Source organism: Anomaloglossus baeobatrachus, chromosome 4, assembly GCF_048569485.1.
Source record: "Anomaloglossus baeobatrachus isolate aAnoBae1 chromosome 4, aAnoBae1.hap1, whole genome shotgun sequence".
Classification (NCBI taxonomy): Eukaryota; Metazoa; Chordata; class Amphibia; order Anura; family Aromobatidae; genus Anomaloglossus; species Anomaloglossus baeobatrachus.
This window is the reverse complement of record NC_134356.1, coordinates 362,375,728-362,400,335: the sequence shown is the minus strand read 5'-3', so window position 1 is coordinate 362,400,335 and position 24,608 is coordinate 362,375,728. Positions and strand designations below refer to the sequence as shown.

Here is a 24,608-nt window from a genome sequence, read left to right as displayed (position 1 = left end):
TATACAATTCGGCACCCAGGGGGGCCAGCACCTAGCAACAGGTGCTGCTTACCGACCGCCCAAAGCGGTTGTGTGACCACCAGATTCCCTGCCTGGGCCTCCCAGAGCCGTGTTGTCTCTCCTCTCCAGCTTCAGAAGTGCTGACAGGAATGGCTGCCGGCGTTCTGTGAGGAGGAGGGGGCCGTGGGCGTGCCCTAGAAAGTGCGGGAATCTGGTGCCCCACGGTGCTCAGTGAGGGGGGAGGAGGATACAAAGTATGCTCCAGCCCTCAGCGCAGACGTCCTGTGCAGCGTCCCGCCCTTACCCTGACTGGCAGGCCCGGGGGCGGGAATATGCGGTACTAGGCCGCAAAAGCCGGGGACTAAAGTTATAAGCGCGGCCGGCAAATAAGCGCGGTCAGCCCGGTAGTCCCGGCGCACTAACACACCCAGCAGTGCTGCAGCGTGTATGACACAAGCGCTCCATGCGCCGTCTCCAAGGGGACACAGAGTACCTCACAGTAGCAGGGCCTTGTCCCTGACGATACCCGGCTCCTGTCCAGCAGATTCCCCAGGGGCTACGGAGGGAGCACGGTCCCAGTGCCTGGAGACAGATTAGGATCCCACTTCACCCAGAGCCCTTAAGGGATGGGGAAGGAAAACAGCATGTGGCTCCTGCCTATGTACCCGCAATGGGTACCTCAACCTTAACAGCACCGCCGACTAGAGTGGGGTGAGAAGGGAGCATGCCGGGGGCCCTGTTATGGGCCCTCTTTTCTTCCATCCGATATAGTCAGCAGCTGCTGCTGACTAAATGTGGAGCTATGCGTGCATGTGTGCCTCCTTCGCACAAAGCATAAAAACTGAGGAGCCTGTGATGCACGGGGGGGTGTATAGGCAGAAGGGGAGGGGCTTTACACTTTTAAGTGTAATACTTTGTGTGGCCTCCGGAGGCAGAAGCTATACACCCCAATTGTCTGGGTCTCCCAATGGAGCGACAAAGAAATAGAGTGTATTAACAAAAATTTATTCTGCACACAAAAACCACAAAACAAATAGATATAAATGTAATTATGTCTGTCTCCCAGTCTGTATATATCTCTCTGTCTCTCTTTGTCTGTCTGTCTCTTTCCCTGTCTGTCTCTGACTGTCTCTGTCTCTTTCTCCGTCTGTCTCAATCTCTTTCCCTGTCTGTCTATCTATCTCTGTCACTTCCCCTGTCTGTCTCTTTCCCTCTCTTTCCCTGTCTGTCTCTTTCCCTGTTTTTGTCTGTCTCCCTGTGTCTGTCTCTTTGTCTGTGTCTGTCTCTTTACCTGTCTGTGTGTCTTTTAACCTGTCTCTCTCTTTCCGTCTGTCTCTTTGTCTGTGTCTGTTTTTGTGTCTGTCTCTTACCCTGTCTGTGTCTGTCTCTTTCCCTGGCTGCATTGTGACACGCCAACATTCCATTTAAGGACGTGGCTGCGCATTCTTCTGAAGTTCTGGCTGCACTGTGGCTCCCAGCTCCATTCGCTTTAATGGAGACAGGTTTTTTGGCAAATAACTGTAAAGAATAACTGTAAAGCGCGGGATTAAAATGTCCCCTCAAAACATAGCCTATGACGCTCTCGGGGTCCAGAAGTGTGAGTGTGCGAAATTTTGTGGCTGTAGCTGCGATGGTGCAGATGCCAATCCCGGACATACACACATACATATACACACACATACACACATTCAGCTTTATATATTAGATGGTGCATCTTTATAATTTTAAAGCACTGACATGAAGAATGAAAGAAGGTTTTCACAGTAACCAGCATATTTTAGAACTGCAGACTTTAATAAGAACCACTGGCAGGCTGAAGAGGCTGTGGTGCTGATTGGTTTACTACTCCAGAGTAATACTTACTAATATTTTTAGTAACAATGATAAAGGGCTTCATATACGTCTTTTTCATGTTCCGGGCCATGTTGTTGGCATATTCTTCATAATGTTTCAGCAGGTGTGCTGTGCCTCCTTCTGTCCTCTGGATCTGGTCCCAATACTGTTTGTTGCTGTGATCTAATATTATACTGCCTGCATGGATGACGTTCTGTAAAATGTAGTATAAGAGAGACATTCACCATGATACATGGATTGATCTTACGTTCGTGTTCTCTATGTGTCTCAGTAGTCACCTGTCTCTCCCTCTTAATTCCTACAAGATGGCTACTGCATATAAAAGAGAAAATTTGGCAAAGAAAAAGAGATAGGTTTATGTTCTTTCAGCACAAGAAAAGCAGCTAACTCCATCTGACCCTCGTGGCAATTTCCAGTAGAGGTTATCTGGAGAATACAGTTAGATCCCTGTATTTTCTGATAAAAATGGATTTCCAGGTTTGGTAAAATATTACAAATGACTGAACCTCAACCAGGTTTTGTTCCTCTCATAATGGACTTCTTGGTTGCAAATTGCATTACTTACCAGTAATCCCTTAAGGCAGCTTTTCAGTGGTAATTCTTAGCCAAGTTCAGAGATTACAGCAATTATTAAACTAGAAACCCAACACTACTTTGGCTCCAATTCTCAGTGCTGTTAAGAAATTAGGACTCAGCTTCCAAACCTCTGAGAAGAGTGAAAGAAGCTTAGAGTCCTAGGCAGCAGACATATTAACCTGTTTTCAAGGAACGTTGATGATCTTTAGATATTGTCATTCGACAATCCCCCTTGTATCTGACTGGAATATCATTATTTACTGCTGATAAAGAGTCCGGTTACCATAAAGCCTCACTTTGTTTTGTACAACTGCCTTACTCCCAAAAAATGAAGTGAACGGTTGTTCTAAATATGCAAAAATCATAAGATGGAGCAATAAATTGTGAAAAATAAACTCAGAACATACAATTGCAATTAGAATTATTCAACCCCAATTTCACATAGGGCTTTTATTATCAAAGTTTACAAACTTTCTGCAATTTACAATAAACCAATGAAGGAATACCAGTCGAAAGGTGCAGTCTCCTGTTCTTAACTGGTTAAAATAGCAAAAGAGATCTTGTAAAAACAGGCACCTGTGCATATACTTCTTATTAAAAATCCTTTTCATTCTCAAGAATGAAAATATTTTTTCTTGTGTACTTTACAGCTCATTGATTAGGTCACCAACTCTGCAGTGATCAATTTCCTAGGCAAAGAGTGTGCACTTACAAGCTGTTTGGTATACAGCTTACAAGCAGCCTGCTGGATCGCCTCCTTCAGAAGCCATGCGCTTCTCCGATGCTGCAGAAGCCCAACCAGCCATGCTAGGAGCATCAGAGAGCACACAGTTCCAACAGTCAATCTTCACGAGCGTTCCTGAAGAACAAATATTTCACAAACCAATTAAATAGCAAATCACAACTAATAAAACAAGTGGCGTCACCAAATTTCATACAAAATGCCACTTTTAATGACTACTGCAATCTTAGAATTATTCAACTCCTTCATGACAAGCGTCATTGGCTGGTATGACCAGCTACAAAGCCACATACCAGCTCCTGAAAGCGATGATGAGGAATCTTAGGTACTGAGGATTCAGTTTTCACAGTAAGAGCTTGCTCACACCCCCTTATACCATGGATGAGTGCTACCTGATAAATTATCGCATAGCAATGGGCCCAATGTTACACCATGGAAAAATGCTGATCATCACTTTTTTTTTCTCATGCTGGTATGACATGACAAAAAAAAAATTGCATGTGGTGATTGACAATGTGTCTCGGATCAAGCCGATCTATACAAGTCTATGCGTGCTTGTTAAACATCAGACAGCACTCGAATGTCATCTGTGTGCAGTTCAATATATGCCAAGACAGGTAGTGGAGAAGATTGAGAAATTAAGCCCTCCATCTTCTCTGCACCTGTTATCCGATTATTGCATGCAAGAAGATCGGAGAACAGTAAGGTGACACATGACTCGCAGGAAGTCAATTACAAAATGTTCAAAACGATATAAAGAAGCCACGGAAGGTTTAAGATTCTGTTCTGTGGAGTAATAACACAAAACTGAAATTAATTGGGCCAGTTAACCAGTGGTATGCCTAGACTTATAGAGTGCAGCTTGGTAGTGTCTCAATGATGCTCTGGGGCTGCTTTGGTTACTTTGACACTGGGAACCTACAGTGTGTCGAGGAAGCTGTATGAGGAAGCTAAAGCTTGAGTGTCATTGGACAATCCAACAAGACAAAAATCCCAAGAATACTTCAAAGTTCACCAAGACTTTGTTTCAGAAGTCCTGGAAGATTCTAGAGTGGCTGTCACAGTTGCCTAACTTGCATGTCATAGAAATGTTTTGGTGAGATTTGAAGGCGGCAAAATATAGCATGCAAATCCAAGAATATTAGTGATATAGATGCCATTGCCCATGAGGAATATGATAAGGTTCCTCAGGAATGCTGCCAGAAGCTAGTCTGGCTATGTGTTATGTTTGGGGTACGTGCCCACGGTCAGGACTCGATGCGCCCTGGACTCAGCGGGTCTTGACCTGTGGGGCTGCAAGTCTCCTCCACAGGAGAATGCAGCTACCTGTGCCCACAATCAGAGTTCGGGGCGCTGCGGTCTCTCATTTGTGTTCTCCCTACGGAGACCGTTTGCGACTCCACAGCAAACCACTGACATGCTGCAGCTCGGAAAGCTGCACCACAGGTCAGTTTTCATTGCGGGCTGCACATGCACAGTGGGCATGAGATTTCTAGAAATCCCATCCACTGTACTTGTACTATACAACGCAGCATTTTGGACGCAGCTGAATTCTGCGTCCAAAACGCTATGAAAACTGATCGTGGGCACGCACAAAATTACAGCAAGTCATAAGATCCAAGGGCACTCTCTTATGTACTAAAGACACTCGTTCTTAAGTGTTTGAGTAATTCTCATACTGTATTAGTAACTTGTACTCATCAAAGTATATACATACTGATAAAAACATAACTCACAAACATTTTGCACAAAATGAAGTTGTGCAAATATTTTGGCTTTTTCACAACACTTTTGGGCAGCTCTGCCAAAATGGGTAGAGCTGGGAGAAGCCAAAGTGTGGTTATGCCCGCTGGTCAAATTCTTCAAAAGTGGAGGCGTTTCTCACACCGGACATGTTACTGTAGCCCTCTGATAAGCCGCACAGCACTGAGAAGATGTGATGAATTAATTAATAAATTTGGCCTATCTTATTTCTGAATGCCTGTCATTAAGACTGGTGTATAAACACCAGTTCTAATTAATTGGGGGCCTTTGTGTTGAGTTTGGAGGCACGACTTGTTATGTTTGTGATGATCGGTCATTTAAATTGTTCTTGTTTGACTGGTTTATTGCAGACAGCAGAAAGTTTGTACGTTTTGCTAATAAACCTGACAATGGAGTTGGAATAATTTTGACTGCAGTTGTATGTAGAATGAGAAAATCATCTGCTCCCACAGTGCCTTGAAAAAGAATTCGTATCCCGTGAACGTTTCCACATTTTTTTCACATTACAGCCACAAACTTATATGGATTTTATTGGGATTTTATGTGATATAGCAACACAAAGTAGCAAGTATATTTTTAAAATATTTAGAAAGCCAAGAATAATTTCCTGTATACTTCACAAATACTTGTTACTTAGTGTTGCTATAATTGCACATAGAGTCCAAATGAAATATATTTAAGTTTGTAGGTGTAACGTTAAAAAAAAAATGGAAAAGTTCACGGGGTATGATTACTTTTTCAAGACAATGTGGACTACAGAGAAAGCACCTTTTGAACATATGAATAGTCAAGAGCCATTTAATTATTAGAATGACTTTCATACTTTTGTATGTGATCACGCCTGAAAAGCGCTATGGAATTAATAGGGATATACAGTTAGGTCCAGAAATATTTGGACAGTGACACAATTTTCGCGAGTTGGGCTCTGCATGCCACCACATTGGATTTGAAATGAAACCTCTACAACAGAATTCAAGTGCAGATTGTAACGTTTAATTTGAAGGTTTGAACAAAAATATCTGATAGAAATTGTAGGAATTGTACACATTTCTTTACAAACACTCCACATTTTAGGAGGTCAAAAGTAATTGGACAAATAAACCAAACCCAAACAAAATATTTTTATTTTCAATATTTTGTTGCGAATCCTTTGGAGGCAATCACTGCCTTAAGTCTGGAACCCATGGACATCACCAAACGCTGGGTTTCCTCCTTCTTAATGCTTTGCCAGGCCTTTACAGCCGCAGCCTTCAGGTCTTGCTTGTTTGTGGGTCTTTCCGTCTTAAGTCTGGATTTGAGCAAGTGAAATGCATGCTCAATTGGGTTAAGATCTGGTGATTGACTTGGCCATTGCAGAATGTTCCACTCTTTTGCACTCATGAACTCCTGGGTAGCTTTGGCTGTATGCTTGGGGTCATTGTCCATCTGTACTATGAAGCGCCGTCCGATCAACTTTGCAGCATTTGGCTGAATCTGGGCTGAAAGTATATCCCGGTACACTTCAGAATTCTTCCGGCTACTCTTGTCTGCTGTTATGTCATCAATAAACACAAGTGACCCAGTGCCATTGAAAGCCATGCATGCCCATGCCATCACGTTGCCTCCACCATGTTTTACAGAGGATGTGGTGTGCCTTGGATCATGTGCCGTTCCCTTTCTTCTCCAAACTTTTTTCTTCCCATCATTCTGGTACAGGTTGATCTTTGTCCCATCTGTCCATAGAATACTTTTCCAGAACTGAGCTGGCTTCATGAGGTGTTTTTCAGCAAATTTAACTCTGGCCTGTCTATTTTTGGAATTGATGAATGGTTTGCATCTAGATGTGAACCCTTTGTATTTACTTTCATGGAGTCTTCTCTTTACTGTTGACTTAGAGACAGATACACCTACTTCACTGAGAGTGTTCTGGACTTCAGTTGATGTTGTGAACGGGTTCTTCTTCACCAAAGAAAGTATGCGGCGATCATCCACCACTGTTGTCATCCGTGGACGCCCAGGCCTTTTTGAGTTCCCAAGCTCACCAGTCAATTCCTTTTTTTCTCAGAATGTACCCGACTGTTGATTTTGCTACTCCAAGCATGTTTGCTATCTCTCTGATGGATTTTTTCTTTTTTTCAGCCTCAGGATGTTCTGCTTCACCTCAATTGAGAGTTCCTTAGACCGCATGTTGTCTGGTCACAGCAACAGCTATCAAATGCAAAAACCACACACCTGTAATCAACCCCAGACCTTTTAACTACTTCATTGATTACAGGTTAATGAGGGAGACGCCTTCAGAGTTAATTGCAGCCCTTAGAGTCCCTTGTCCAATTACTTTTGGTCCCTTGAAAAAGAGGAGGCTATGCATTACAGAGCTATGATTCCTAAACCCTTTCTCGGATTTGTATGTGAAAACTCTCATATTGCAGCTGGGAGTGTGCACTTTCAGCCCATATTATATATATATAATTGTATTTCTGAACATGTTTTTGTAAACAGCTAAAATAACAAAACTTGTGTCACTGTCCAAATATTTCTGGACCTAACTGTATAAGTGAGGAAAATAAATATATGACAGCCAGGCATACCTCATTGAATTCCACATCTCTAGTTGCAGCCAAGTCAAAGCCTTGCTGTTGGCTCTCATATTGCAGCACCCTCACTAGCATCTGATAGCTGGTCCTGATGTCATTCCCATAGAAAGACTTTGTGTAATTGGTTGCATTCTGCAGGACTCTAGCGATCTCAATGGACTTCACTCCATCCAAAATAGTCTCATTTCGGTGAAGCTTTTCATTCTGTAAATCAAATGGAGACTTTGTTACTGCACAATAATCAAAGTATTTCCTTAGGTCACCATTGTTTTGTATTGACAGACATCTATGATACTAAACTTATAATGGTTATAAAGGATCATTTACAGGCAGACGTCAGTGTCATCTCATTAACAAGTTGATGTTACTTCTTTGCAATTTGGCTGTGAGCGGTGCACATTGTTGGCACTGGCTGCACAAATAGTTTGGAGCATACCGTAAAGTGTATTGCTGTTGTGCAATTAATATGAGCGGTATAACAGCAGCACAAGACATGCACAGGATTCCTGAAATTCATCTCAACAAAGTGTGTTTGTAGAGCTGAGTACACAGGCTTCAGGCTGTCAGCGAGAGAATAAGAGTCACTTTACCAGAATATCCATTATTGAGCATCATCCAGTGTAGGGTTGACCATGCACATAACCCGGGTACCCAACACCATACAAACAACAAAAACTGAAACGATTTCTAATGGTCATAAAACAAATGCCCAATACCAAAGAAGCATGTTTAAGACTTAAGATGCATGTACACTGAAAGATTATTCTGAATGAACGTTCTTAGGAACACTTGCTCATGATAGTCTTTTATTGTATATTTTGGTTCTAATCATGTAAAGAACAAGCAAAATGCTCATTTATCAGGTGTAATGATTTTCTGTGGTGTACAAAAAAAACCATCTTTCTTGCAGCACACTGCCCTGTGTAAACAGGACTAGTGCTGCCGAGAATAATGGTGGCTTGTGTGTACCAAACAATCTTCTACAGTAAGTTAGCCACTGTAAAAAGGCTACTAAATGATCATTAACCTGTAGATATAGAACAATTGGCGGTTGTTTAGTGCTGCCGGACGGTGTAAACGAACTTTAATCATAACTACACATCCAGTAAAGGTCAAATCCAAACTGCCTGCCGGTATATTGGGGGTCAGTAGGGTGCTTCATTAATAGCAGGGCGGATTTGTAGCCTACCAATGGTAGATTACTAAATACAAGCTAAAGTAGACTACCCGCCGAGAGACAAGCAAACAATAGTGTACTATTTGTTACCGACATTTCTGTGGAACCTGATGAGGCTTCCCCCTGAATTGAGCCCTTACAAGAGGGCTGGTAAAATGGACCCGGTGTTTGGGCAGCTTAGCAATGCTCTTACCAGGGTTTTTAGTTCCACGAAGGTCAGTGTGGTACAGTTGAAGAGTTCGGGAGGAAGCCAGCCTTTTTCCTCACTACAGTGCCGGATCGCATTCCCTGCAGGAAACAAATGTGGGAGCTAAACAAAAAATAGGTAGAAATCTAATACAGTGTTACCTCATCATAGACTAGGTAATTAATAACCTCAGAATCAACAAGAAGGCCAATATTATCTATAGGACTTATTTTATTTGTGTCATAGCATAGGATCAAACCCATGAGCTCCATGAGATGAATTTGTCATTTCTTGAGTCACTTCACTTTATGCATGGAGGAAAGGAACTGAGGATCTTTTTAGACAACAATATTTTTTTCCACTGGGTTGGCATCTAGGCAAGGATGGCAAAGCAGTAAAGACAATGTAGTGTGTCTAATGGCAAAATGAGTCCTACACACCATGAAGGTTTCTTTTACTCTCTCCATGGATGGAAATTCTACATGAATGAACCACGACTCTAATAGCCTAAAGCAGTAATATACACTAGACTAGTCATATCATTTACAACATTGATTTACACAACTTAAATAGAAAACATAAGTGCGTATGACCAAAACGTATGTTAGAGTCCTGGTCTACATTTGGTTCATTACTGCATGTCATGCTCTTTATTGTTGTTATATGCAGCGTATACCTATGTTTACCTAAATAATGTATTGAACTCATTAATATCTCTATTTGAATGCCTATTATTTTCTTTATATATATATATATATATATATATATATATATATATATATATATATATATATATATATATATACATACATACACATTTTATATATATATATATATATATATATATATATATATATGTATATATATATATATAAAATGTGTATGTATGTAATGTATGTATGTAATGTATGTATGTATGTATGTATGTATGTATATATATATATACACATATACACACACACACACACACATACATACATACATACATACATACACATACACTTGTAGCATACAGTAATTATAACACCAATGCATGTATTGATACCCCCTTCTGACATTTCTTGTGATCTTTTTATCCATATATTGTTCCCCACTTATTTTAAATTCAAATATTATTTTACTTTTAGCCAAGCTAAAATTGTAATATTCTGTTTTTCATTCTTTCATTGTGCATATGAGTACTTCCGATGTAAACAAACACCGATAGAATATATACAGCTATCTATAGCTTGTGATACAAATACACTACACTGACCTAGAAAAGCTATATGACCCAGTAGCTGTGTGGACCTGTCCCATGCTGATTTACATCATGCTAATTGGATGGGTGTTTCTTGCACAGAGCTGGTGGAATTTATCAAACATCTGTCAGGTCGGTCTTTGAAACCTCGTCTTTTGTGGGATGGCTGTAGTTTTAGATTACTGGTTACTCTGTGCAGGTTTTCCTCAGGGCAGTAATACTATGACAGTCCTTTTCTGGCACCTGATCTGACAGGTTCCAATATTATAAAACCATAGTAACCCATAAATACGGACAAACTAACAAACATTAATAGTGCCAGACTTACATGGGTATATGCAGCGTACAAAGCCCTGTGAGTGTCACACCTCACTGGCCACCACATGTAGTATGAAATAAATGTTCCCAATAATTGCACTGCCATTGTGCCGGCTGCATTCTGAGGAAATGAAGAGTCTGAGGTGTGCAGGGTATGACTCAGGGTGTAAATAATTTAGTGCCGAGCTTGTCCTGCCTGCCGTGCATTAACGTGGCAGTGTTTAATGGATGTGGAAGAGAAAGAAGAAGTGGGTGAAAAGAAGCCTCCTATAATTATGTGGAATTATGGTGTCTAACGAACATATGTTTTACTGTGTCAGTGCTCTTCAAAAATGGATAATGATCTGATTAACAGAGACAGCTAATCCTATAAAGCACCTGGTAACAGGGTGACACAATGGTAAAGTAGAGTGGGGCCACAGACAAAATGATTCTGGACTAGAGAGGGTTCCCGGCCGTTCAGACGAGCGGATTATACCAATGTGTGCCGCCTATAAAGAAATCGCAGTGTGCACTATTTTATTCCATATGAGAGGTGCCTATACAAGTCTATGTGTGTGCAAAAAAATCAGCTCTTATACGGATCGTCCACATCGCATCTAATTTTCAAGAATACAAAGCCATTATTAATCAAAAGAAACCACAGCCACACCATGATTTACCAGACATAAGTATAAATAGTAACCATCATAATACGTATAGAATCCTGGATGGGGACTGAGGACAAGTCGCAGTTAATAACAAAAAGAAGAGAACCATACGACCAAAATCCAAGTGCAAAAAGTGAGATCTTTATTAGTAGGGGTAGGTGCAGGGCGGCACAATACAAGTGGGACGACAGACAATCAGACACTGACCATATTAGAAGACAATCAATAATTGCAATATTACAACCATGTAAAAATCACAAAACCTCAATCACCATGTGTACATAGGGGAGACCATTGAAATCCGCTCTCCCAATTTAAAAAATTATTATAGATGTCCACCGAGTGGAAAATGTCATCACAATTGTTCTTACAGGGACAGGGGATTTACCCGTATCTCCCATGTATCAACCTACTCATAGAAATCCAATGTGTAGACAGTTTCAATGGAGTCCCAAACTATGTACTTAGATGATGAGATCTCGCTAGAGGCATATCCTGAGTAAACATCAATCCAGGGTAGACACACTATGCAGGAGCATCAAGAGCATGATGCAATCAATGTATTATCATATGCATTAACATCACTCTGTAAACCCACAATGGGCATCATAAACAGACTGTAGTCATGACCATGCCCAGGATTGCACACAGAATACCAATGGACGTATGACATCACTCAGGAAAGGCTATACCATTATATATAGAGAAAACTAGCATTTCCATATGACTAGTTAGCGTGGGTCCTTACTATTGCACCACAGTACCTCTGTATATAGGGAGGACCTCACAAAATCATGCCAGTATTACGAAAGAGCACTATACCTGAGGGATTAGTGGTCAGTGGATGTTGTCCGCGTCCTTCCCGACGGCCGTTTCGGCGAGAAGCCTTCGTCAGGGGGCGTGTATAGTGTGGGGGAACACGTGGTTTAAAAAAGGAGCGTCAACCAATCACCGCCGGTAACAGTATTGGTGACGCAGGCAGTAACCAGGGCAGCACAGGACGCTCAACGCAAGCCGCGCATACTTCCTGCCCGACAGTTCCGGTCACATGACCGCCACGTGTGCGCATCACGTGGCCGTCACACGAGCGGACGTCACACAAGGAAGACGGCGCGGCAATACGGAGACGCCCACTGCTCACATGGCGCCTGCGCATATATACACCACTATTACATATGCGGTATAAAGTCAGCATTAATGTGAGGAGAATGTTTATGAACGGGACAACATGCTGGGTATATAATATAGCCGGTGCATATGTATATCATAGATGCATGAATACCACAGATACATCACTATTACCTATGCGGTATAGAATCAGCATTAATGTGAGGAGAACATTTATGGGCGGGACAAAATGCTGGGTATATAATATAGCCGGTGCATATGTATATCATAGATGCATGAATACCTCAAATACATAATGACAGATGTAAACATGACATGTACAGAAGCATATAGCTATAGATCATAAACATTTAAGTAGTAATTAACCATAGGATCAGCATGAAAAACATGTAAAGCATTAAACAAATCCATTTCCCCATGAAAAACTACAACATTTGGGAAACATCATACTATGTAAGGGATCAGTTTATCCAGATTCAGCATTTAGTGAGATATCCGAACCATATAGGCAACAATAGGAAAAAATTATTATTATTATTGTATAAAATGCTATCATATCAATTCATATTGATCCCCTACATACATTCCCGTAAGGTGTAACTACGTCCTGTATATCAGGCAACCAACCCGCTCATGATAATAACAATAGCATCCAAAAAAACCCCCACAATGCTCTGTGGATATAAATTCCAAAATATGGGAACTTCATGATGCCATGATCGAAACTGCATACTCAGTGGCAATTCCAAATAGTAGTCATGACATCACGAAGAAAATAGAATGCTAATGCTGGTATTGTTTAAAGTGACGTGGGATGGTTTTTAACAATGAGATATCGGAGCAAAACCGTGAGATTCGTAACTGACTACCATGGCCAATTTTCAGCTATGAGATTTTGCCTGCAGAAATTTTGGCCAGTCTTGCAGGCTGATCCCATATTGGCTCAGATGATCTCTGAGAGACCAATGTTAAGCATTCGGAGATCTAAAAATCTCCGTGATCATCTTGTGGCAAGCCATTACGACGAGAACATACAGCCAACTCCCTTTGGCCCTGTGGCTCCTCGTGTTGGTTGTGTACCATGTGGTCGTTGTGTGGCCTGTCCGAATGTGGACAGGACGAATACGTTTACGGACTCTATGGGTACACACACTTTCTCCATTAAGAAACTTATCACCTGTACAACGTCGGCAGTCATTTACTATGCCATCTGCCCCTGCCCCAAAATATATGTGGGCCTGACAACTAGGCAATTTAAAGTACGTATTCGGGAACACGTTAATGGGATTATCGCAGCAGCTAATTGCTCCGATATCTCATTGTTAAAAACCATCCCACGTCACTTTAAACAATACCATCAATCTGATCCTATGTTGTTACGAGTCAGGGGCATTGACCATCTTGATTCTAACATCCGGGGTGGCAAGATTAGCCAACGACTGGCCAAAATGGAGACAAGATGGATTTGGGAATTAAAGACTCTTCACCCTCTGGGATTGAACGAAAATATCTCCTATGCCCCCTTTTTGTGATAAGCATGGTCCTCCTAGTGTCATCTATCTGTGGGGGTATTCTATGTGGTTTTGTTTTTATACATTGGTTTTAATGTATGTTATCTAGTTTTTAATTTCTATTTATTCATTATAGGCGTTTCCCTCTCATCCTCCGGGTATACTTGTATGATTGAAATTTGATAAATTCCCCATATCATCTTGAAGTCTCCATATTTATGTGAAGATTCGGGACTGCACCAAGCTTCAAGAACATCCGACATTCTGGTTGTGTGTTAGCCTGTGTATGTGTATAGAGTATTGTGCTTTATGGATATTATGGGTATGGTTTATGCTGGGTAGCCCCAGTGAGAGATGTATATATGACACCATTGCACTTTATGTGTATATATGTAAAGGATCGGCATGATTTTACATGGTAGCATTCTATTTTCTTCGTGATGTCATGACTACTATTTGGAATTGCCACTGAGTATGCAGTTTCGATCATGGCATCATGAAGTTCCCATATTTTGGAATTTATATCCACAGAGCATTGTGGGGGTTTTTTTGGATGCTATTGTTATTATCATGAGCGGGTTGGTTGCCTGATATACAGGACGTAGTTACACCTTACGGGAATGTATGTAGGGGATCAATATGAATTGATATGATAGCATTTTATACAATAATAATAATAATTTTTTCCTATTGTTGCCTATATGGTTCGGATATCTCACTAAATGCTGAATCTGGATAAACTGATCCCTTACATAGTATGATGTTTCCCAAATGTTGTAGTTTTTCATGGGGAAATGGATTTGTTTAATGCTTTACATGTTTTTCATGCTGATCCTATGGTTAATTACTACTTAAATGTTTATGATCTATAGCTATATGCTTCTGTACATGTCATGTTTACATCTGTCATTATGTATTTGAGGTATTCATGCATCTATGATATACATATGCACCGGCTATATTATATACCCAGCATTTTGTCCCGCCCATAAATGTTCTCCTCACATTAATGCTGATTCTATACCGCATAGGTAATAGTGATGTATCTGTGGTATTCATGCATCTATGATATACATATGCACCGGCTATATTATATACCCAGCATGTTGTCCCGTTCATAAACATTCTCCTCACATTAATGCTGACTTTATACCGCATATGTAATAGTGGTGTATATATGCGCAGGCGCCATGTGAGCAGTGGGCGTCTCCGTATTGCCGCGCCGTCTTCCTTGTGTGACGTCCGCTCGTGTGACGGCCACGTGATGCGCACACGTGGCGGTCATGTGACCGGAACTGTCGGGCAGGAAGTATGCGCGGCTTGCGTTGAGCGTCCTGTGCTGCCCTGGTTACTGCCTGCGTCACCAATACTGTTACCGGCGGTGATTGGTTGACGCTCCTTTTTTAAACCACGTGTTCCCCCACACTATACACGCCCCCTGACGAAGGCTTCTCGCCGAAACGGCCGTCGGGAAGGACGCGGACAACATCCACTGACCACTAATCCCTCAGGTATAGTGCTCTTTCGTAATACTGGCATGATTTTGTGAGGTCCTCCCTATATACAGAGGTACTGTGGTGCAATAGTAAGGACCCACGCTAACTAGTCATATGGAAATGCTAGTTTTCTCTATATATAATGGTATAGCCTTTCCTGAGTGATGTCATACGTCCATTGGTATTCTGTGTGCAATCCTGGGCATGGTCATGACTACAGTCTGTTTATGATGCCCATTGTGGGTTTACAGAGTGATGTTAATGCATATGATAATACATTGATTGCATCATGCTCTTGATGCTCCTGCATAGTGTGTCTACCCTGGATTGATGTTTACTCAGGATATGCCTCTAGCGAGATCTCATCATCTAAGTACATAGTTTGGGACTCCATTGAAACTGTCTACACATTGGATTTCTATGAGTAGGTTGATACATGGGAGATACGGGTAAATCCCCTGTCCCTGTAAGAACAATTGTGATGACATTTTCCACTCGGTGGACATCTATAATAATTTTTTAAATTGGGAGAGCGGATTTCAATGGTCTCCCCTATGTACACATGGTGATTGAGGTTTTGTGATTTTTACATGGTTGTAATATTGCAATTATTGATTGTCTTCTAATATGGTCAGTGTCTGATTGTCTGTCGTCCCACTTGTATTGTGCCGCCCTGCACCTACCCCTACTAATAAAGATCTCACTTTTTGCACTTGGATTTTGGTCGTATGGTTCTCTTCTTTTTGTTTAAAGCCATTATTAATAATAGGGATGATCGAATACTTCAATTATTCGGCTTTGCGAATATTTTCTTAATACCTCGCCGCTATTCGACTATTCGATGCGCAATGTAAGTCTATGGAAAGCCCGAATAGTTCCGAATAGTTGTTATTCGGGTTTCCCATAGACTTACATTGCGCATCGATTATTCATGAATAGTCGAATAGCGGCGAGGTATTCGGAAAATATTCGCGAAGCAGAATAATCGAAGTATTCGATCATCCCTAATTATTAACTTAGTTAACTGCAATTAATCTTAAACATTTATTGATGTGTAAGGAAGCCGAGCGGATGTCACATGGGCGTAAAATATAAACATATGGATAACCATACAGATGAAAATTATCAGTTTTCTGGATGAAAATCAGCCAATTTCTCATAAGCGTGTCTGAACCCACTCATACCGAGATATCCATGATGTGTGCTGCTTGTGTTTTCCATAGACAGAGCACAAACACATTATGGTCCATATGGCTATTCACAGATCTAATTTCTTTATGCAGAAGAATGGACATATGAAAAAATTGGAGACATGTCCAATTTGTCCAAAGTGTTGGCCGAGGCAGCCCATTTAAGTAAAAGGGTTAGTTTTTCACCAACAAGTGGTAATACCGTATTTTTCGGACTATAAGACGCACCGGACTATAAGACGCACCCTGGTTTTAGAGGAGGAAAATAGGAAAATAAAATTTTAAGCAAAAAATGTGGTCATGACACACTGTCATGGGGCGAGGATCTGCTGCTGACACTGTTATGGGGGTAATGTCCCCAAATTCTCTACTAAGGTGCCGCATCCTGGTAATGATCCTCCCTGCCTGGTATATACAGTATATGTCCCTCATCCGCTATACACCGTAATCCTGCCATATGGCCGCATCCTGCTATATACTGGCATGTGGCCGCATCCTGCTATATAACCCATCATGGCATATGGCCCCATCCGGCTCATAATATGCCCCCATCCTGCTCATAATATGCCCCCATCCGGCTCATAATATGCCCCCATCCGGCTCATAATATGCCCCCATCTGGCTCATCATATGCCCCCATCTGGCTCATCATATGCCCCCATCCGGCTCATCATATGCCCCCATCCTGCTCATCATATGCCCCCATCCGGCTCATAATATGCCCCCATCCGGCTCATAATATGCCCCCATCCTGCTCATAATATGCCCCCATCCGGCTCATAATATGCCCCCATCTGGCTCATAATATGCCCCCATCCGGCTCATAATATGCCCCCATCCGGCTCATAATATGCCCCCATCCTGGTGTATGGCCGCATCCTGTGGCACATAAAAAAAATAAACGTTCATACTCACCTCACTTTACCTCACTCCCTGCAGCATCGCTCGTCCTTCCGTCTGTGTCAGCGGCAGCGCCGCTGATTGGAGCCGTCCCCATTACCCTGCTGGATCGCGATCATCTCCTGTGTCTGTGCCAGTGTCCCGGCCGCTGCGTGTGGACACGTGCGCACAGCGATGACGTCATCGCTGTGCGGCCGCTAGTCTCCACTCAGCTGCCGGCACAAACACAGGAGATGATCGCGATCCAGCAGGGTAATGGGGACGGCTCCAATCAGCGGCGCTGCCGCTGACACAGACGGAAGGACGAGCGATGCTGCAGGGAACAGTGAGTACTGTACACTCACTGATTCACTGCTCCCCGCGCTGATGATGACGCGCGGGGAGCAGTGAATACAGCCGCACATGATCACTCCAGGCCGTAGTTGCCAGGGGTGATCATGCGAGCCGGCTGTTTATCCCCCGCCCATCATCCCGCCCACCTGTCAGCGCCGGCTTCAGCGCTGAGGGATGATGGGCGGGGGATGGGCGTGCATATTAAATGAGCGGGTCCACGTGGTCACGGCAGGCTGCTACAGCCTGCTCGTGCCCCCGATGACCCGCTCCACCGCAGCACCCACATTCCCCGCAGCCACATTCAGACCATAAGACGCACCCCCCACTTTTCCCCAACATTTGGGGGGAAAAAAGTGCGTCTTATGGTCCGAAAAATACGGTATATGGGACACATACAACGCAAATGGATAACAAGGATAACAAACACACCAGCACACAGATGGACAACGGTCCTTTTTTTTTTTTTTAAAGAACGCAAAACAGACACTGACACAAAACATACGAGGTTACTGTATTTTCGACAACTATGGAAATAACCACCCTTTACAATTGGTAGAAAATATTCTGCAGGACCAGTGTAAAAATCAATTGTGAATGTTCCAAACTCTAATGACACTTTTTAAAGGGAACCACTCTCCAGATTTGTCCCACCACCGAGCCCTTATAGTCAGTATTCCAGAAAAATCTATATAAGAGCCCAGGCCGATATGTCTTAAATAAAAACAATCTTTTATTATACTCACCTGTGGGGCGGGCGGGTCAGATGGACATCATTGCTCTCGGTCCGGCTCTGCCCTCTGCTTCCAATCGCCGTCCTACTTCCCAGTGTCTTACTTCATCCACACATAGTCCTCTGTTACACTCCTGTGCATTTCTCTCAGCCCTGCTGAGGGCAGAGCAAAGTACTGTAATGCGCAGGGACAGGTCAAAGACTGCCCGCGCATGCGCACTACAATTCTTTACTCTGCCCGCAATAGGGCAGAAAGAACTGCGTAAGGGCAGAAGCGCAATGGTGGCCTCTGTGTGGATGACGTAGGACGCATCATCCACACAAAGCGGGGAAAGAGGACAGCGATCGTAAGAAGAGAAAAGGCATCGGACTGACATCAGCTACACCCATCAAACCATACATACTGCGTCATGGGTGAGTATACTAAAAGCTGTTTTTTAGGTTATACAGAGCAGCCTGGGATCTTATATACAGTAGTCTAGAATGCGTTATATAAGAGCTCACTGGTGGTGGCCACAGTTTATAAGGGACAAATCTGGTGACAGGTTCCCTTTAAGTGGGTGAGAAAAAAATGTAAATTGCATGATGTTGATACATTAGAACATTCTCCTCACACTCTCAATACACAGACCCATCATCCACGTTGTATAAAATATAAGATTTTTGTTTTTTATAATTGCAAATGCTAGGAGGATTTTATGTATCCCAAAAGGTACAGTGAAAGTAATGTGACACCAGAAATAACACTATAAAAAAAAAGACAAAATAAAAAAAAAATTTACACTGGCCACTAGGCCTAACAGACTTCCTGTTCTGTACTGAAGATATTTCAGAAGTCCTATGTGCTGCTCTACATTGTCTGTACAAGTGTCATCACGTGGTATCTGATCCACAAATTTTAGCACTTTTTCCCCTTCTTGTTGGTTAACTTTTCTACACTTTTCTATGACAGCAAATTGTTTACTCCATGAAATTTCCATATAGCTTCACAAACAGATTTTACAGCTAGACTTACCGACAGATCCCTTGGGACAAGGAACAGCAGCTGGTTGACCAAACTTGGTCTGTGGCCACCAGATTCCAGCCTCGAAGGCCTTAGGACATGCATTATAAATCACTGCAATAAAGGAAGAGAGCAAATCACACACGGTTCCCAATCGTGTCTTGACTGACGGGTACAAATAACCTCCAGTGTAAATAATGCCTTCATAAGGAATAAGGAAACGGCAGCGTTGTAGAGAAATGACAGATATGGGATGTACAAGCTAGTATTATTATGATACAGAACCACAATGGTGAACAGACAATACCAGGGAAGACAGACTTTCATTCACTGTACAATAACACTTCATTTCTTGTCACCTCTACTGTTCACGAGCCAAGAATAATAAAATTGTCATAGTCTCTGCAGCTGTTCACTGCTCACTCATCATGGGCCAAAAAAGGTTTAAAATAACAAAACCTAACGTCACTTCTGATGATTTAGTGGGAAAGCCAGTCATGGAAACACACATGATTTCCTCTCTAGTGAGATTACGGTAGGAGAATACATAAAATCCCATTTATATGTATATTGGAAAAGATCAACACCGACAGTATGCTCATAATTATGTGTGCAAGATACACACTTACACTACCTTATGTATATACCACCAGTAGGCTTATTATCAGAGCTGTATGTGCTGCGACCTATGACATGACCTATTGATTAGGAAACAGTTCTTTACAATGCAAACATTGGCTGTGTCCACATAACCCAACAAATTACAGAGGATGGTGCAAGGAATTAACCCTACCTACCTACCTACCCATGATACATAACATGAAGGTTTAGCTGAACAAAAGACTAGTAATCATAATTTTCATTTATCTCGTACCTTCACAGCCATCATTAGTGACCTCTGCAAAAGGATTGTCACAGCGGTTGCACTGGCGCCCAATGACGCCTGGTTTGCATGGGCACTGACCAGTCTCCATGTCACAACCACGTTCATATGCTCCTGAAGGGAAGCAGTCACATGGGTAACAAGTGTCACTGTCCTGCGGCCTGTAGTAATTGTCCTGCAAAGACGACAAGACGACTAATTAATACAAGACATGATTGGGATCTTTTCATTACACTTTCAGAGTATTAATAGTGAATTTTTTTCCCACATAGTAAACAATAATTGGGTGACTATATAATTTCTGTCCCTAAAGTGGAAAACTCTAGCATGGTATTAAATTATTCTGCACACTATAAAGGGACGCAATCATCAAAACACTGCTCATTGTGTAAATCAGGTTTTTGTGTTTAAAGTATGTTTTTTAACTTTTGGCAATGGTTTTCTTTATCACAATTTGTATTAAAAATAAAAATAGACATTTTCACACTGGCCACGTGGGCTGTTTTAGACTCTAACTTCCTGTTGTTTTGGGAAACAACACATGTACATAGTCACAATGAGTTCCGATCATCTCAAGGTCATTGTGAAGGTAGAGCGAGCTGTGACATCACCTATTGTGATTGCTGTTCCTTGGCTTTGAGCTACCTGTCATTGTAAGCCAGCCTTTACCGATATGAAGCATTGCTGAAAAGTCTTCCTGAAAGGACAGGAAGCGCGAGTCTAAAAAAAAAAAAAAAGCCCCAGTGGCCAGTGCGAAAATTGCAAGCTTAGTAATTTTGTGTTTTCGTGATACTGAAAAACAAAACCATTGCCAAGTTTTTTGTTTTCTTTGATACAACTTGATTTAAACATTAGGTTATTTTCTATGATGGCTTCCTTTAACATACTGGAAGAGATCCCAACACATCCTTACCTTACAGCGGCATTCTCCATTTGTCTTATTACAATCAGGGTCAAATCCTTTACTAACATCACAGTTACAGGGTCCACAGATTGGATTACCCCACCAGCCTCTCGGACATGGCAAATCCACTCTAAAAATGGGAGATAAAATGGAACTTAGATTAAGAAACGATAACAATGGAGAATAGATACAGTATAATATCAAACGACTGCTCAGCTTGCCGATAGAAATCTTGGCAGGATTAAGACAAGTAACTTTTCCCTTACTTGTTCTCACAGTATTGTCCATAGTAGTTTGCTGCACATTCACACGTGTATCCATGAGAAGAGCTTGGCTTACGAGCACAAGTAGAGACATGCTCACATGGGTTCAAGCTGCACACATCTACACAGTCTCTCCCAAAGAACCCTAAAGGAAAGTGGAGGATACAGTTACATGTGCTGCTGGGCAGATGCCACATCAGAGCAGAGACCTTTCAAATATCGTGACGAATGCCGACAATACCACATGTGTTATAGGTCTGTGAGTGACTGGAGATAATTAGGACGGTGTTTTTTTCTAAACCTTGGTAATTCATGGTCACACAGTGGATATTAGGTCACAATTGTACAACACGGCGCACAAGTGGGCAAGCAAGCAATGCTGATATACGATCAGTGACTACTGGCTGCAGCACAATTGTGAGTTATGCAGTTCTTGATTAGATCAAATATTAATATTTTATTTAAATATGCCAGTTAGGGTTAAAAACACTGACCACCAGAAATAGTAGTTAAAACCTTAACCCATTAATCTCTTAGGGGTTGTAAATATTAAATATAGTCCTTTTTACCTGTTACTTCTGAGGATGACCTTAACTTTACACAAAGGTCAACAGTGGACTCAAGTTGATGCATATACAGATGGTTTGAGAAGGATAGTGTATAACTTAATGGTGTGCCATATCTGTGTTATAGATAATGTGGCCAAGTGTGTTATATTGTTGGCCTTACGCGATTTTAATTCTTCATTTGCAAGTTCCTGTCTGCCCATAAATTGGAGGTTTTTTTTTTAACCCACAGAGAGGCATTAGAGTAGGCAAGGGACCCGAGAAAAGAGGTTGCCTTGCCGTTGGCTGTTGGGCTCAGATAAAACTGACCATTTTTGTGTGCCAAGTATCTCAATTTTTACATGTTCATTTCCCATATTCATTATTACACATATCATAGCACTACAGAGTGCAGCTGTCTCCTTTGGCTGCTAGGTTTCATGTTCAGTTTGCACCTGTTCACATTAGAATGTAGGATGCGCCATCAGTCTTTTTATTATATAGCTGGCCGGCGTAGGTGAAATGCCAAGCATGATGTAACTTTCTCCGCCAACTCACACTTATTAAAATGGTTTAGAGAAGCTGAACTTGTGCTGATCAGCTTATCACTTTGATGGCTTCTATTTTATCCTAAGACTCTCTAAGAATACATGTTTTCCCTGCTTCTATATGTCTTCATTGTGGTTTTTCTCTATACAAACTTGCATACAAACCTACTTTCTAACACATGTAAAATGTATGAAGTTAGTCCTACCTGGTTCACAGGTGCACGAAAAACTATCCCAATCGTCAGAGCAGTCACTGTTGTAAGGACACGGATTGGCATCACAAGGATTGTCCACGTCACAGCCACTTTCCACGTTGATGACTTCAGCCTTATTCATATTAAGTGTTCCTATATTTGTTGACGTTTCTCCCATTCTTACTCCCTAAATAATGAATAATGGAGGATAAAAGTGATTATGCCAATGACCACACTATGAGAATGTTAATTTCACTTGATGCAACCATTTAGGATAGTCATTTATTTTACTTTGATGTCCTCTATAAATAGTGCAAGCAAATATTAATGAAAGGTCGTTTTGGTCATCCATGAAAAAAAATACAGGACAGAAATAGCCCCTTAATGTGTAATGTTGGTCTATTATTTAGTAAAGGAAGAATCTTTTTTTCTTTTTAAAAACAACTTCTATTATTTCTTCAGTTACCTTCATGCAGCCAGTGAACCCCTGTGTGACAAGGCCGTCTGTGTCTGATAATCCACCAACAAAGATGGCCTTCAGCTTCACACCCGGCAGATCATTGCCAATTTCCACAGAGTTCTGTCAAGGCATAAAGGAAAACACTGTGAGCAAATAATCCATTATTTTAGCAGAATCATAACCTCTTTCCTTGAATTTCCCTTGCACTTTAAAAATAACTTCGACACAAGAGTTTAGGGCTTAAACTGCAACTTTATAAGCTTTTATGATGGAGGAATCATTTTTACCTGATAAACGCCATAGTCCAGATACATGATAGCTAAATACTTGATGTCCTTCCCATCCTTGGAGCTCTTCAGCTCTATAAGCAAATGATGCCATTCACCATCACTGACCCTCATCTGCTGGATCTTCATACCAGCTACACGGGTGACTCCATTGTATACTTCAAAGTCCAGGTAACTGTTCAATATCTGTATGAAAAACGTTATCGGTAGGTCTTGTTATGTTATTTCAATTGCTAAGTATCATGTGAGTATTGTTCATATATACTATACTAGAAGGTGGCCCGATTCTACGCATCGGGTATTCTAGAATTTACGTATTGTGTAGTTAATGTATGATTTTTGTATATATATATATATATATATATATATATATATATATATATATATATATATAGATGTTGTTGTGTGTAGTTACCAAGTGTTTGTGTAGGGCGCTGTACATGTTCTGGGTGTTGTCTGGGTGTGGCGGGGGGTGAGAGCGGTGTTGTTTGTGTGTTGCGTTGTATGTGTTGCGTTGTTTGTGGAGCGCTGTGTGTCTGTAGCGTTGGGTGTGTGTGTTGCGCGGTTTGTGTGGGTGTGGGGTGTGTGTGTGTGTTTTGGTGGGAGGTATGTTTTGTGCAATGTGTGTGTTGTGCGGTATGTGCGTATATATGTGTGTGCCGCGGTGTTTGTGTGTTGGGTGTTGTGTGTGTGCGGCATTGTCTGTGTGTGTGGGTGTCTGTGTAGGGCGGTGTTTGTGGTTCCCAGTGTGTGTGTGGTGTGTTGTGCAGTGCGTGTGTGGCGGTGTGTGTGTGTGTTTTGGGGGGAGGTGTGCACCCCCCATCGTGCTCCATCCCCCATGCTGCGCACCCCCAATCGTGCTCCATCCCCCATGCTGCGCACCCCCCATGCTGCGCACCCCCCATCGTGCTCCATCCCCCATGCTGCGCACCCCCCCATCGTGCTCCATCCCTCATGCTGCACACCCCCCATCGTGCTCCATCCCTCATGCTGCGCACTCCCCATCGTGCTCCATCCCCCATGCTGCGTACTCCCCATCGTGCTCCATCCCCCATGCTGCGCACTCCCAAACGTGCTCCATCCCCCATGCTGCGCACTCCCAAACGTGCTCCATCCCCCATGCTGCGCAATCCCAAACGTACTCCATCCCCC

At 42.1% G+C, this 24,608-nt stretch overlaps 1 protein-coding gene across 4 annotated transcripts in view; it reads right to left on the bottom strand.

Annotated features, from left to right (window-relative positions):
- Positions 1 to 24,608, bottom strand: part of CELSR1 (cadherin EGF LAG seven-pass G-type receptor 1) — a 271,369-nt gene that overhangs the window by 45,973 nt on the left and 200,788 nt on the right. For all 4 annotated transcript variants that reach the window (XM_075345116.1, XM_075345117.1, XM_075345118.1 and 1 more), the window contains exons 10-19: positions 23,457 to 23,642; positions 23,176 to 23,289; positions 22,722 to 22,896; positions 21,426 to 21,567; positions 21,169 to 21,289; positions 20,247 to 20,430; positions 19,385 to 19,486; positions 8,880 to 8,974; positions 7,504 to 7,713; positions 1,864 to 2,047 (exon numbers count right to left, since the gene is read on the bottom strand). In XM_075345116.1, the coding sequence (XP_075201231.1) occupies positions 1,864 to 2,047; positions 7,504 to 7,713; positions 8,880 to 8,974; positions 19,385 to 19,486; positions 20,247 to 20,430; positions 21,169 to 21,289; positions 21,426 to 21,567; positions 22,722 to 22,896; positions 23,176 to 23,289; positions 23,457 to 23,642 (1,513 nt within the window). The remainder of the gene's footprint in view (positions 1 to 1,863; positions 2,048 to 7,503; positions 7,714 to 8,879; positions 8,975 to 19,384; positions 19,487 to 20,246; positions 20,431 to 21,168; positions 21,290 to 21,425; positions 21,568 to 22,721; positions 22,897 to 23,175; positions 23,290 to 23,456; positions 23,643 to 24,608) is intronic.